This window comes from Oratosquilla oratoria, chromosome 42, assembly GCF_046742065.1.
Source record: "Oratosquilla oratoria isolate Oo_2021 chromosome 42, ASM4674206v1, whole genome shotgun sequence".
Lineage (NCBI taxonomy): Eukaryota > Metazoa > Arthropoda > Malacostraca > Stomatopoda > Squillidae > Oratosquilla > Oratosquilla oratoria.
Window position 1 is genome coordinate 16,591,058 of NC_134818.1, and position 16,123 is coordinate 16,607,180.

The 16,123-nt window shown below is 40.8% G+C and overlaps 1 protein-coding gene across 1 annotated transcript; it reads right to left on the reverse strand.

Annotated features, from left to right (window-relative positions):
* Window positions 1-8,467: 8,467 nt before the first annotated feature.
* Window positions 8,468-15,535, reverse strand: LOC143021545 (uncharacterized). Its single transcript, XM_076179146.1, has 2 exons — window positions 13,625-15,535; window positions 8,468-8,557 (listed from the first exon to the last, which is right to left on the reverse strand). The coding sequence occupies exons 1-2, from the start codon at window positions 15,533-15,535 to the stop codon at window positions 8,468-8,470; spliced, it is 2,001 nt and encodes a 666-aa protein (XP_076035261.1).
* Between the last annotated feature and the right edge of the window lie 588 nt (window positions 15,536-16,123).

Consider the following 16,123-nt stretch of genomic DNA (forward strand, 5'->3'; position numbering starts at 1 on the left):
AGGCTTTTTCCTCCTTTCAAGGGAGGTAGCCAAAAAGGGAAAGGCACAAAAACACTCCCACCCACTTCATCCCTAAATACACTCCACACCCCTCCCACCCTCCCTCTCATCTGAGCACCTCCCGGATGACGGGTCATCCCTGCACCTTGCCCACCGCCCTGGGTCAGAAGCAGTGTCGCAAGACACAGCACATCCACAGCAAGGCCGCTTCATTTAATCGGCGACCCCCCCTCTCCGTCCCCCCTTGCATATAAGGAGAGGACGGGGAGAAATCCCTTCGGGCTGTGTCAAAATTTACTCACACATACTACCCCACCCCCACCCCCCGCCCATTCCTCCTCATGCAATCACAACATCATCCATATACAACCATTCTCCACTCACCTCTGTCTTCCGTCCTCTCCCTTCCTTCCTCAACAGACATTCCCCTCTTCCCCATACATATACCAAGGCTTTTTCCCCCTTACAAGGGAGGTAGCCAAAAAGGGAAAGGCATAAAATCATTCCCACCCATTCCATCCCTGAATACACTCCACACCCCTCCACCCTCCCTCTTATCTGAGCACCTCCTGGATGACGGGTCATCCCTGCACCTTGTCCACTGCCCTGGGTCAGAAGCAGTGTCGCAAGACACAGCACATCCACAGCAAGGCCGCTTCATTAAATCGGCGACCCCCCCCTCTCCGTCCCCCCCATTGCATAAAAGGAGAGGACAGGGAGAAATCCCTTCGGGCTGCGTCAAATTTTGCTCACACATACTACCTCACCCCCCCATCCCCCTGCCCATTCCACCTCATGCAATCACAACATCATCCATATACAACCATTCTCCATTCACCCTTGTCTTCTGTCCTCTCCCGTCCTTCCTCAACAGACATTCCCCTCTTCCCCAAAGCCCCCTTCACCCCATCCATCCATCCACCTCATCCTAGGACGTCCCCTCATGTTCACTCCCTCCACATCTGCCTTCCATACCTCTTTTACTAGTCTTTCTTCACTCATTCTTTCCATGTGTCCAAACCATCCTAATATTCTTTCATCAACCCTATCTCCCAGCTCCTTTTCCACCCCAGTTCTCCTCCTCACCTCCTCATTTCTCACTCTATCTAGCCTAGTAACCCCCATCATACTTCTCAGACACCTCATCTCAAACACATTCAAACTCCTTCTCTCTTCTTCTCTTATATTCCAAGTTTCTGCCCCATACAGTGCTGTTGGCACAATCACTCCTTCATACAGTCTCCTCTTAGCATCCATTCTCAAATGTCTATTTCTCATTACACTCTTTAATCCACCAAGGCATTTACTTGCTTCTCTCAATCTACATTCTACCTCCACCTTCACTCCACCTTTTCCTGCCACATTTGCACCCAAGTATCTAAAACTATCCACTTCCTCCAGTCGCTCTCCCTTAATGCTCACTTCCAGTCTACTGCCATTTTCACCCCTTGTACATCTCATCACCTTACTTTTACCCACAATAATAATGATAGTAATAATGATAATAATCATCATCATACAGATACCAAAAGGCCCTTAACCCCCTATAAGGGAGGTGACCAGCCAAGGCATACACCCACCTTTCACCAATCCTACACCCATCCAACACCCATTTCTTGTCCATTTTACCTTAGCTCTTTGTGATCGAAGGGTCATCCTTATCCCCCACCCACTGCCAAGGTCAAAAGTAAATGCAGCAAATCCTACCACCTCCACAGCAGGGCCTGTATTTGGGTATTGACTGCAAGGTAACATATGGCCAATACTATGGACTATTTTGGGGTGCCCCTAAGGACCAAAGTTACACATCATTTATACAAATACAAAGGAGATGCAAGCAGCAGCAGAATTATATGTCCTTGTGGGGCTGCTTGTGAATTGGAAGGGAGTGTAAAGAGTGGAAACAGTTAAGAACCACTGACTTATTTTTAGTGATTGAGCTCACAATGCTGAGGAATAAGTTAGATTGGAGTTGGACACCATATATTTATCATTTTTTTAATGTCCATTGTATTTAACTTCTATATGAACAGGTAGTTGCCTATGTTAGTTTTAAAATCAGCCATAAAGAAATTGTAATACTTTTGTACTACTACCATCCCTCCATCCAGTTTCTTTGAACCTGTCCTTTACCAAGTCTGTGACACCTCTTCCTAATCCCTTTAAGGTGGAGGAAATAGTTCCACCATCTTCTTGTGCATCATAAAAGGCAACTCAACTAAAACAAGTCAATAATAATAGTAAAAATAATACTAATAACAATAACAATACATACATGTACCAATGGCTTTTTCCCCCTTATAAGTGACATAGCCAGAGTCAAAGGCATAAATCCACTCCCACCCATTTCCTCCCCACATACTCCACTCCCATTCACCATCAATCCCTCCCTCTTTTCCTGGCTCCTCCTTGATGACAGGTCATCCCTACATCTTGTCCACTGCCCTGGGTCAGAGACAATGTAGCAAGACACAGCACATCCACAGCAAGGCTGCTTCATTTTATCAGAAACCCCCCTAATAATAATAATAATAGTAATAATAATAATAATAATAATAATAATAATAATAATAATAATAATAATAATAATAATAATAATAATAATAATAATAGATAATAATGATAATAATAATAATAATAATAGTAATAATAATAATAATAATAATAATAATAATAATAATAATAATAATAATAATAATAATAATAAATAATAATGATAATAATAATAATAAATAATAATGATAATAATAATGATAATAATAATAATAATAATAATAACAATAACAACAACAACAACAATATTGTGTACCAAAAGCCCCTATCCCCCTTATAAGGGGGTTGGTCAAGTCAAGGCATATACCCAGCCTTCACCCATCCAAAACCTATTTGTTGTCCTATCTTAGTTCTTTGTGGACAAAGGGTCATCCCTGTTCCCCACAACGCTGCTGAGGTCAGAGGCAATGCAGCAAGACAAAGCATATCTAAAGTAGGACCCAACAACTAAAGCTCATTTATCTCCACTACTTTGTTATATGTGACCCTCACCCTTTATCCACTTAAGAATTTACAGAGTAGACAAGAATCCCTCAGGTTACATCATTTTCTCATCCATTCACAACCATTCTCCACTCACACCTATCTTTTGCCCTCTCCCTTCCCTGTTCAAGAAATATTTCTTTATTACCTAAAGCCCCTTTCACTCTCATCCATCTACCTCATTCATAGTCTTCCTCTTGAATTTACTCCATCCACTTCTGCCTTCCACATTCTTTTTGCTAGTCTTTCTTCACTCATCCCTCCCATTTGCCCAAACTATCCTAGTATTCTTTGGTCAATCCTACCTGCCAGCTCTCTTTCTAACCATACTCTCTGCCTCACCTCCTCATTTCTCACTCAACCCATCTTTGTAACACTCCTCATACTTCTTCAACACTTCTCAAAACCATTTAGGCTCCTCCTTTCTGTCTCTTTTAAATTCAAAGTTTCTGCTCCATATAGTGTTGTAGGCACACCCCATTATAGTCTTCTCTTTTTCTTTATCCCCAGATACCTGTTTCTCAAGACATTTTTATTCCTCCCAGACAGTTACTTGCTTCCATTACTATATAACTTCCATCCCTACTCCTCCATTCTCTGCTATATATGACCCTAAATACTTAAAGCTCTCCTCTTCCTCTAGCCTCTTTCCCCTTAAACTCACCTCTATCTCACTGCCACCCTCTCCCCTTGTACATCTCATCACCTTACTTTTACCCACATTTACTTTTAGCTTTTCCTCTTACATGCCCTCCACCACTGAATCAGTCCCTCCTCCAACTCGGCAATAATGAAGTGTCATCTGCCAACGACAACTTGGTCACTTCCTGCTTCCTTGTACTCGTACTAGATCCAAATCCCTACCCATCACCATTGCAATTACCTCCTGTGCCACTCCAACCATGTACATGTTGAACAAGAATAGTAACATTGATTAATTATGGTAATAATAATGATGATGATAATAATGATAATAATAATAATAATAATAATTAATGTTGTCTCAAGTTTCAATGACTGGAAACTTGCAGCCCCACTGTGGTCCTCAGGGCCTCTCATTGATTCCATTGGGAAGAAACATTGAAATATCATCAGTGTTACATATGTGGGACTATTTCTGCCACCAGAAGAAAGGAGCAGTTGCCAGTTTTCAACTCTCTTTATGGAAATAGATGGAAGAAACACAGTTAAAGTTGATAGAGAGAGAAATCTTGGGTCCAGTCCAAAGACTGAGTGTCTGCCCATTGAGGTTGCACCTCCAGATGGAGGTCATGATGGTGTTGGTGAGTCCTGAAGATGGACAGCAGGAAATGAGTGTCTCAGACATCCACCTCACATGACCACCAAATGTAGGTATCATTGTTAGTTCCATCAAATTTCCATTGTTTGGGGTTCTGACGGCAAGTTTTATGCAGTAAATATTCTAGAGACTTTTGTGACATCCCTATGGACCAAGTCACTCAGTATTCTTTTGTGACAGGAGACTTTCCATTCAAAATGGAATGCTGATCACTTAACTCCTACTATCCCTCCATTCTGCTACCCTCCTTATATCTTTCCTTTACCACTTCTATGACCCCAAGGAAAGAAGTGCAGTTTATTGCTGAAAAAATTACTCCATTGTACCTATATCTAAATATAGTCATATTACCCAGATATGAGATTTTATACACTTTTCTAGGACAAAAATAATTAGGTAAATAGATAAATGAAACTAAAAATTTGCAAATTTGCACATAACTTGACTGTAGTGGCACACCAACTATATATCAGATGTTGACAAAAGATGAAAAAGTTATTAATGAAGGATACAGTCATGTGCTCAAAGTTATAGGGCTTTATATTAAGTTGGGCTGGCAGTTTTAAGCTATAGTGTACCATTTCCTCAAGTGTCAATGCATGGAATGCTGGTGAATCACATCAAAGCAATCCACTGAAATATAAAGAGCATTTCTGATCCATGTGGTCAATTTCAGATGTGTGGTACAAAACATATACCTAATGTTTTCTACCTGATGCAGATTCTTTTCCTGCCGACTTTGAATATGTCAAATAAACTTGTATGTAGCAAAGAAGAAAAACTTATCAACTATAGGTGTATTTTCATAATTCTAGTATATCTAAATCTTAAAAAGATGATGCAAGAATCAATCTAAAGACTTATCATCAGGGTGCCTAAAAATCAATATACCTCTTGTAATGATAGTTTCAGCATAGACAGCCACCCTCACAAAAGAGAGAAATAAATTAATGAGCAAACTGAATCCCGAAGAACAAAAAACAAAACAAAAAAAACAAAAAAATTCAATAACCAAATAAAGACATTACAAAACAAATAATAAAATTAAATAAAATTAGAGAAAACATAGACTTTATAGACAGAAGAAATAACAAATATGGCACAATAAGGTAATTAAGAACTCAAAAATAATCCCATCCCTCACCCATGAAAGACTTGGAAAAACAGTGCAACATTATAAACAAGCATTTTTCCAAAATAAGTTTAAAACCCACAGCTCCAGAAAACTGGAAAATAACCAAAAAGATATGCAAGATAAGACCAGAGGTAGATGCCAACCCTCAGGTCATGGCAACAAGGTAACAAAATGAAAATGACCAAGTGTGAAGGAAGTGAAGAAATACAGATTTCCTTGCAGATGCATAAACTCTTGAAATAGCCTAGAAGGTGATATAACCTGAACTGGAATGATACATGAATTTAAATCAAGATATGATTGTTGAAGACTAAAAAGATATAGCCTAAGTTGAAACCATACATCAACTTTAAGATAGGTATGATAACTGGATAATAAGAGGACCCCATGATAATTGCTTCTTTCCTATACACTACAAGCAGATAAATACAATTAGGTAAACACTAACGCACACACACACAATGACCAATATGATAGCTAAGTTATATGAAAGAAATGTAATTGATAATTGGAGAATAGGCGCTTTGACAGATTACCAGTCTGGTTTTAGAAATGGAATATCATGTGTGCCAAATACACTAAGTTTTTACTCAAAAGTGGATGAAGTGGTGCATGAAAGAGATGGACGAGTGGACTGTATATACTTAATTTAGAGAAATAATTTTATACAAACCTCATAATAGAAATCTGTGGAAACTGGAACATAGTAAAGGACTCACATGTAAACTCCTTGAATGGTTTTAGGATTTCCTGAAAGACCAGTCCATAAGAACAGTAGTGATAGATGAGATTTAAGGGTGGAGACCAGTCACCAGCAGAGTCCATCAGGGATTAGTGCTGGCATCTGTAATGTTCCTGGCCTTACAGGTAAAACATACAAAGATAAAAAATATCAAACCTATCATCACTGGAAGAAAAAAAAGTAAGAAGTGACATAATGGTAGTATTCAAGACATGGGAATAGTTCAAATTGACAGAGGAAATCTCATGGTCTGGGACAAGAGAGAATCATGAGGGTATAAATGCAAATTAAAAAAAAAGTCTAAAGGATGTCCAGAAATAAGGATTTACATACAGATACATTAACCCCTGGAATAGAGTAGAAGCTAATATTGCCCAACTAAATTCATAAGCAATTTCAAAGTTAGATATGATAGTTGGAAAAAGAAACAGGATCTCATGAGTAAAACTGCTTTCCTTCATAGTACAATTACAAATACAATTTGGTAAATACATGCACACACACAAAAATATTGTTGTACAATCTACTACTTGTGTGCTGCTGTGTTCCATTAGGCTTTAGTCTCACAAGGGAACTACATAAGCTCAGATTCAATATGACTTCCACTCAACCTGGTTATATATGCACATAGGGTAAAGGTGATGGTTTCAAGTGCAGCTAAGGACCTCCTGACATATACCCCTCACCTTCATCTAAGAAGCAAAATATTACATAGACCATGAAAACTGACCAATGCCTACATCATATATGCCTCATACATAAACTTGGTGTGCTTGGCCAATGCTTATGTGTCACTGTTCCATCAAGTATACCAGCAGATATTTATACCTAGAATGTTTAAGTGACATTAGTACCAAATAAATAGTCTCTTAAGCTATGTTATACATAAGATAGAGTAGTTTTTAGTTGAAAGTTTTTGTCACTGTAAAATATGCTGTCAATCACTCCCATGCAGAAAATTGTAGTTAGCTACAGTAGATGCAACAAACCATACTGACTTTTGAGCAGTGTGCGTACACCAGATGTAAAATCCACTGGTGTCATTCTATATGCTCTGTACAAGTGCATATCATTCACAAATACTAATATGAAACACACATGGTTGTACCTATAAAGGATATACATACCAAAACACATGCAAACAAAATAATTATGCATACAGAAATACAAGTTACATGTTATATGCTGTCACAACCCATCCTGCATAGGTAAGTGCAGTACTCCATATCTACTTGCACAAAAGTATAAGTTTACATTGATTACCTGTCCAAACTCTCAGAATTACACTCTCATTCAAAGTGCAGTCCTTCAACATCACCTGTGTTGCACATTAATTCATGCATTTCTTGTGCAGATAGCATACAAATCCACATTATCATTACACAGTTCCTGGATCCTGAGAAGGCAGTCTTGGGGTATCATATCTTGTTCTAAGAGATGCATGGCTTTGTCTAAAAAATTCTATGAAGAGTTAGTTCTCACAAATGAAGTTGTCAATTAATAAAGTTCAAGGGAAACCTTTAACTGAAAAGATAGTTTGTAATTCAAATGATGAATCTGTTCAAATTTAGTCAAATTATTTCATGTAGTGTAGCCTACTGTGTGATAATCTGTCAAATTAGTTTTGTAACTAATTTAAAAGACCAGTTCTTCCTACTGTACATATTTTGAAGGAAAAAATTATTAAAAACTCCAAATTAACCTTGAGGGTATAGTGCATGATTTGATCAAATGAATCTTCTGCAAGAATATATTTCTTGTGTTTTACAATGCTTTGCAGCTGGGCATACATATGATACACCAATAAATAGACAATTCTGATCATTGTCATATCATTTGTATTATTAACTAGAATGGGGTCATGTTGACTAGTATTTACCTAGTTGCAAGAACTCATTTGTTTCTCAACCATGCTCCACTCATATGACCTAGCCATTGATAATTCTAGAGTCTAAATTCTCTATCCCCCCTTACTTGTCACACATGTAGCAAACAAAAGAGAATATATTTGCTTCAAGATCAACAGTAATATAAAATTGTTTAGTCCTTCTTGTGTGTCCATTCGCACAAAAGAACACATTTATATAAATCTTGAATTAAAGTTCAAATAGACACATTTTCAGGAGTCTTCAGGGATTGATAGCTGCCCCTTCTGGATTTAGGTGTGGTTACAGTGGAAGTTCCTTTCAATAACACTTGCACTTGAAATGTAAGAAATTCAGTATTACATAACAGTGTATCACATGGTTCATATTCACATGATACATCCAATGTGCAGTTTGATAGTTGTTGCCTCAAGTTTCATTGACTGGAAACCCTCAGCTCCACAGTCCTTAGATCTGCACTAATATCAGTGTTGTATTAGTGTGAGACAATTTCTGTGTTTCCAACTTAAATTATTAGGCAGTTATCAGATGTTCTATGAAAGGTTGTGATAAATTTAGTTAAAATTGATAGAGATCCTGGGCCCTGTCTAAAGATTGGGTGTCAACCTCTTCAGGATGCACTTGTACATGGAGGAGAGGGTATTGACAAGACATGTAAGTGGGTGACAGGGAAATGATTTTCTCTGACAGCCATCTTGCTGGACCACCACTTGCAGGTACCTGTCATTGATCCCTGTGCAGTTTGAGTTTGAGTATAGCATTAACAATACAAAATACTAAAACATGAACCATAGTTACAGTACACCTGTGGTTAAATTAAAAATTAGCATGTGCTGGATCATCTTCATAATGAGAGCATATTTGATAAAAGATCATTTTTACATAGCTAAACCTTAATTTCTTACCTTATCATCTATTCCATATTTGTTTAGACAGTTTCTATACTTAGTAATAAAGTTTTATATTCCCCCAAATTATATGGATTACATTCTATAAAAGTTTATGAAAACCAGTGCAAACTGCTTTCCTTTGAAATAAAGTTGACCTTAACCCAATTGGCCACTGATCTGAGGAGCTTCCCAAGAGAAAAATAATATATTGAAAATATAACAATGAAATGGGTGGGCACTGCTAACTTGTGTTATATACTGTTTTGTTTGAGGGCTTATAGGCATGCTTCTTGTTAAAATAAATAAATGAATATATTCAAATATGAAATATATAAATATATATTTATCACGGTATTTGCTTGCTTGCTTATATTTCTATAGTATGAAATGTACAAATATATATTGTACCGTAACCTGATGCTCCTTATTTGTGAACCTGTCTTTTATTATCCTCTTTGTATATTTAACCCATATTTAAATAGAAAAAAAGGAATACTGTATTAAAGTAGAGCACATTACCTAGAGAAGGCTTACAGAGTTTGAAACTCAAGACGATTGTGGATGATAATCCCATTTCAAACCCCTTTGGTATGTTATACAATTATAGAAAATTGCCACCTCTGTGGAAACTAGTTTAATTCATACCATACCTAAAGGATATAATGATTAGAATTACAGACTTACATGATTAGTTTCTTGCACATGGAAAATAATGGAACTAGTTATTCTAAAAAGGCAGAAGGTAGAGAGGTGCTTTGAGTAACAATTTAAAAAAGAAGGAATACCAGGAGATTCAATATAGATCATTGCATGAAATAAAGGACCTCTTGTCATAAAATGAAAAAGCACAGTAGGTTTTGTAATTAGAGGTTGAATTAATATTAAATTCAACACATTCACAGAACTATAATCAGCTGCTGTGAACCTGCTTTCTACTGTGATTTTTCATATTCTATGGAGCAAAATCAGATGTTCCATGTGCTTTGAGTTTCCTCAGTCATTTGTCAAAAACAAACCTGAAAAGATGAGACAAAATTGTAAGCTGTCAATGGATATATATACTGTATATGTATATATATATATATATATATATATTTTTTTTTTTTTTACAAAAAGTATTAGAAATATGTTATCCATTCAATAATGGAAGGTATATTGTAAACATAACTTTGTAATAAAGGAGAGGACCAATCCAGTATAATATTCTTTTTGCAAGCATATCAACAATTGTGAGCATATGCCTAATGGCATGTTCACTCAGGCTAATAGCACTGGGTCTTCCAACGTATTTGAAAGATCAAAGAGAAAGAGGTGATATGATTACAGTATTAAGGTCACTAAAGGGGACAGATTGGATTGATCAAAGAGATCTGATTAAAGATGGAGGGCTTTAAGAGGCCATGGGAATTAATTAAGAAAGACCACATGTCTAGAGGATGTGAAGAAATTCAGTTTTGTTTTCCATATAGATGTATAAATACTTAAAATAGCTTATGAAGTGATATAACCCAAGCTCAAACAATACATGAGTTCAAATCTAAATATGACAATTAAAAATCAAAGCTATAGATTAAGTTGGAACTGTACATGAATCTGAGGCTATAGGTATGATAAAAAAAAATTAGAGAATAGAAGATGGAACCAAACGATCATTGCTACTTTCCTGTATACTACAATTAGTTAAGTACACATGTTCACTAAACCACAGTTCCTCCAATCAAGTTCATATGCAACCACCATTCCCATTCCAAGTATCTCTTAGTAGGATAACCAATATCAACCACTACCACAGTAAAAAAAAAAAAAATCATAGCCTAGTAGTGTTCTTCCTCCGGTAAAAACACATGAGATATTATAAAAAAAAATATCATGAGTCAATATGACTCTTCCCTAATACTTCAAATATACATGGATATGCTGTTCAGCAAGACTCGGCCTTTACAGAATCTATGAACTGCTGTTACTTCATAGAGTCCTGTGATGAACCCAACCTTCTTGTATGCGTCACCTCACAGAATAAAGAGGCACGTTCATCTGTAGCATCTCTCATATGGAAACTACATTTTAAAATCATTACTATTTGTAGTCTCCACTATTTGTCAATCCTGAGTGGTTCTGCATATTTGTCTTTCCCCATTCTCTTAGTATGTTTGATAAAAAAATATTAAGGGAGTGTTGCATCGCTTTATAGAGTAGGTGAAATTAAATTTTCAAATATATATTTAATGAACTTAGGTATAATTACCCCTTACATTAGTGTATAATTCCTCAGGGTATTGTCTTCCATGTATATATAAGGCATAGTGAATTTTTAATGAAGATATAGTGAAGCACTAATTACTTAATGGAAAATCCTTCTAAATCATTCAGCTTGGTATGAAATGAAAGTCTGGGGAACAAAAACTATTGAATACATTTTATCAAACTAATACCTCCGATTTTTTGTTTCTCTGAATATTTCAAAAATGCTGCAAAATTCAGGTTTCATCAATAAAAAAAAATATTTTTTTTTTTTACTAGAAAATAAAGAACATGTTTTTTTTTCAAATGAAACAAGAATGACAAAAATCTGTAAAGAGCAACTGAAGATATTACAATGGAAAAAACAAAAACATAAACTTTACAGGACGAGGATTTAAATTTTCGCGACCATTTGTTTAATGGTTGCAATGTATAGCAAATATTCAATTTCCTCCTTTTTTTGCTGATGAGGTGAGTGGTGTAGCGTGGGTGGAGATGTAAGGTGGGCGTGGCCGGTAGATGCTTGCGGAGTGCTGGGTGCAGCTGTGCTGCTTTTCTCCAGTTTATTTTTCCTTCTTGTTTCTATTTCAGGCACTCACGGGCGCCCTCTCTATATTCTGCCGCTTTACTCTCTTGTTTCTTGTTAATTTTTCCATGATCACAGCAACAATACAGGCGAGGAATCAAAATTGTTGCGTACGGTGAGACGCCAGGAGCGACGTACCTTTGACCTTCTCAAGAGTACTGGTGCCCTGTCCACTGTCTTTGTGGGGGTATGCTGGTGGGAGGAGTTGCCAAGTATCTCCATAAACAATTCTGTAGCAAAAAACGAAATAGCTGTAGAAATGTTGACGCTATTTCAATATACAGAATGTTTTTTATGCAATGAGGTTGCCAATATTTTATCTATTTATGCTGTATAAAAAATAGAAACGAAATACACTTGTATAACTTTGTATGAGTGTTGCCACCATCATAGAGATTCTTTTGAAATTTTTACCTAAATTTTGCTCATGTACCAGAAATTTTCGAATGATCGCTAGCGACGCTCAGCCATTAAAGCAGAACATATTACTATTTTTTTTCATTTTGCAACCACGACTTCACCGTTGTTTCGAAAATATCAAGGTTTGTGACTAATTTACAATTGCATCTGCCACTCATTCTGACTACTCAGTCCCACAAAACTATTTTTCTTGTCAAGTCATGCAGAATTATAGCCTTTCGACTATTTTCTGCCTCGGTATACCATCAATACCTTGAATTCGACAACCAATCAGGAACAATATTTCAGTTGAGTGTTATCTTTGTCATGAAGAAATTGCCCACATAGATATTGACGAGTTAAACACCATATGAGGACGGAGCCTTTATTTGTACGACGTTTCGCTTAATAAGCGAAACGTCGTACAAAGCAAGTAAATACCACAAGCTATCTAGGCGCCGCCGAGATGACCGCACCTAAGAGTACCGAGGAGCCATTCAAGATTAACAGTATCACCCTAAGGCCGTTTGACGGCAATGGAGACGTCGCCGTGTGGCTTACGAAGGCGGAGTTGGTAGTGGAGCTAACAGGAGTAAAGGACGTGGTAAGTTATAGTGCTCTAAATTTGGAGAACGATGCGTTAGCCGTCTACCTGGAAATAACGACTAAAGATCGAAAAGATGCGAAAAGGTGAAGGCGACCACAAAGCAAGTGTGATTCAAAAGTACTTACTTGTGCGTCGATGACGTCGGTTCTTCGGTTTCGGTCGCTCCTGGGTGGGCCCTTACATTCCTTTGCGGCACACTCTCCACTTCTCTAGCCTAATTCCCTACCTCCTAACCATTAATGCTAGCTTATCATATCCCCCTTTCCGGGTACTGTACACTCCACTCACACTCGCATTCACCACCACCCACGCGCGGTCCTTGTTCGGCACTGTGCCACCCAAGCCAACGTGAGGCCACCCCCCCACATTCGGGTGGGAAGGGGGATACCAGCGCTCGTGCCCTTTGACCCCCTCTCCCCCCCCCCAGAAAGAGGGGGAGGGGGTGCCAACCGTCCGTCCCCATCCGCGCCATACACACTCACGCTCACACCACACACCCCCCCTTGATCTAGAGATCAACCTACTCCTCGTCTTCTCCTTCCTCTACATCGTAGTCCTGTAGCCACCTTGGCGGGCGTCTTTCGCGCTGGGGTCTCTGAGACACCCCATCCTCTTCTGTTGTCGCCCCGTGGCCTTCCTCCTCATCTTCTCCTTCACTCACTACCCGCCGTATATCCAAGATATGTCGCGGCACTCCCTCAACAGAAACATTGTTCCGGGAGTTCACCTCCGTCACTGTCCCTCTCGTCCACTGTGACGTGCACTTCCTGTCCTTTGGTCTCACCCATACCTCCTCCCCCACCTGCACTGAGGCGGGGCCTTCTTCGGCGTTGGCCGGCAGTTTCGGTCCCTGCAGCGGATGCCGCCAATCATATTTGAACACAGCCTTTTGCGGAACCGAGCGGTCGTCTTGGCCTGACCTGGGGGAGATATACCAGAAAACTGCCTCCGTCGGCGGTATTCGCGCCCTCTCAGCTATGGCCTTAATTGTACGATGGTGTCGTTCTACTATCCCATTTCCGCTCGGCCGGTACGCTGCCCGGAAGAAGCGTCTTGTGTTCCACTTGTCCAATGTACCTTTCAGTGCCTCCGACCGAAACGCCGTGCCGTTGTCCATCAGGACTTCATCCACTGGGCCCCGCTCCAAAAATACCTCGTCCATCACCCGCGCAATCTCTTCTCCAGTCTCCGCCTTCAGTTCTCGCCAAATGCCGAACCGCCCTGGGCCGCAGTCGACCATCGATAAGTATCTGGTGCCTTGATAGTGGGTTACGTCAATTGCCAGCCGTCCCCAGTTCTCTTCCACGCAGAGCTCCCCCGCTGAATGTGGTCTGGGGGCTGGGTTTATGGACTGACAGCGGGCACACGCCCTCACCGCATGCCGCACCTCTTCCCTTGATATGTTCGGATTAACCTTCTTTGCCAGGAACAATGACCTATCGACCCCTAGATGATGCGTTTCGTGCAACTCTTTCGCACGAAAGGACCCAGCGGCGCACATCTCGAGCTTCTCTTCCTGTTCTTCCTTCGCTTCCAGCCAGCTCCTCTTTACTCTGGTAAGCGCGTCCGCTTTGTTCGCCTCCGAGGATACCTTCCTCACCCTTATCTTCATGCCGAACTCGTCGATTAACTCTCTCAGGATCCCGAGGCGGCGCTTCACCAGGATCTCTGCAGCTCCTTTCGTGCGTACTCTCTTTTCAGCCGTCAGCACCGAGTTCATCCACCCCGCTACCGTGGCTGAGTCCGTCCTGATCTCGATCTCACGCAGCCCCCATTTCAGCGCCAAATTTGTTCCTTTTATGACCGCGTCCAACTCTGACACGTTAATATGGTGGTAGTCGTCCTTCTTCCGCTGCCACGCTCCATCTTCGACTATCACGTTCCCTATCTCCAAGACGGCGCCGGTTGCGATACTACTCGCGTCGCACCATACTACGCCATGGCTCTGCTGGGGCGCGTTCCACTGTCCTCTCACAGGATCATCGTGCATCGTCCTCTGGACAACGTCGCGTATCATGGTTAGCGTGTCCTCATCAACCTTCTCTCCCCAATCTTTCGATCCCGCCCTCCTCTTAATGTAGCTACATGCCGTACGAAGCCATCCGGCGATCGGGTAGTGGCCCACTAATTTGCCGCAAAGGGAGAAAAGTTCTCGTTTACACATTTCGTCCGTCACCTTTGGGATCTCGTTCCCTCGCTTGAACATCAGCGTTCCTGCCGCGTTCCTTTCCAGTCGCAGTCCCAACACCGCTCCTCCCTCCAACGGCTCCGGTTCCTTAGCTGTCAATCCGTATCGAGCCAGATGTTCCACCACGTTCGACGTCGATACTATGCCATCGTCCACCAGTATGTCGTCTAGGTACGAGTCAGTGCCCTTCTTCATCGCTTCAGTCTTCCCCAGTACCGTCTTCAGGATTCTCGTCATGATCCTCGGGGCCGAGCTGAGCCCAAAACCAAGTCTGGTCAAGCAGTAAATTCTCCCTTTGTATTTTACTAGCTGGTACTTCCATAACTTCTTAGTCACGTGAATTTGCAAGTAAGCCGCCCACAAGTCTACAACGGCGGACGCCCCCCTCCTTCGGCGCCACCTGCGTAGGGTCTCACTACATACATCTACAAAATCGTCGCCAGTATGACACTTCACGAACTGGTTCAGCTCTCGGAAGTCCAGCACCGGTCGTACCTTTCTCTTGGTTGGCTGCACTACTGCCATCAAGGGCAGGATTCCGCCCTCCACCGGTTCCTCCCAGGGACTCAAGATTCCTTCCTCGATCCATCGCTCCACTTCGAGGTCAAAGTCCTCCCTCACCCCCTCTCTGAGGGTCCGTGTGTAGCAGTCGACTTTGTTCTTCAAGACGGGCGAGCTTTCCTTCGGATACCACTCTACTTCCCACTTCCGGCCGTCAAATTCCGCCCGGAAGTCCTCATCCTCAATCGTGCACGGCGTCGCCCTCTCCCCAGGGTCGAGCTTCGGGCCAGCACCGCCCTCCGCGGCTCCCATTGCCATTCCTACGTCCTCACCCGGCCTCGGTCGGTTCTTCATCCTCTCTTCCGAGTCCTGCCTCATTCCAATCCGTACGAGCCCACCGATGAACGTGACTTCTCCAAGCTGGGTAATTCCGTCCATTCCCAGCACCACGTCAATTCCCTCCAGAATCGTTCTAATGACGAGCACTCTTAGTCGTATCGGGATACCCTCCACTATCATTTCAATTTCCTGGTCGCCATCGCATATCGTCTCTCTCCCGTCGACTGTTGTCAGGGCCATAATCTCCCCGTCTGAACTCTTGAACTATATCGG

Coding starts and splice junctions, on each gene's coding strand:
- LOC143021545 (XM_076179146.1), bottom strand. CDS start 15,535: ATGGCAGTAGTGCAGCCAACCAAGAGAAAGGTACGACCGGTGCTGGAC. Junction 8,558..13,624: donor AAGGCCCCGCCTCAGTGCAG/GTGGGGGAGGAG, acceptor CACTGATATTAG/TGCAGATCTAAGGACTGTGG.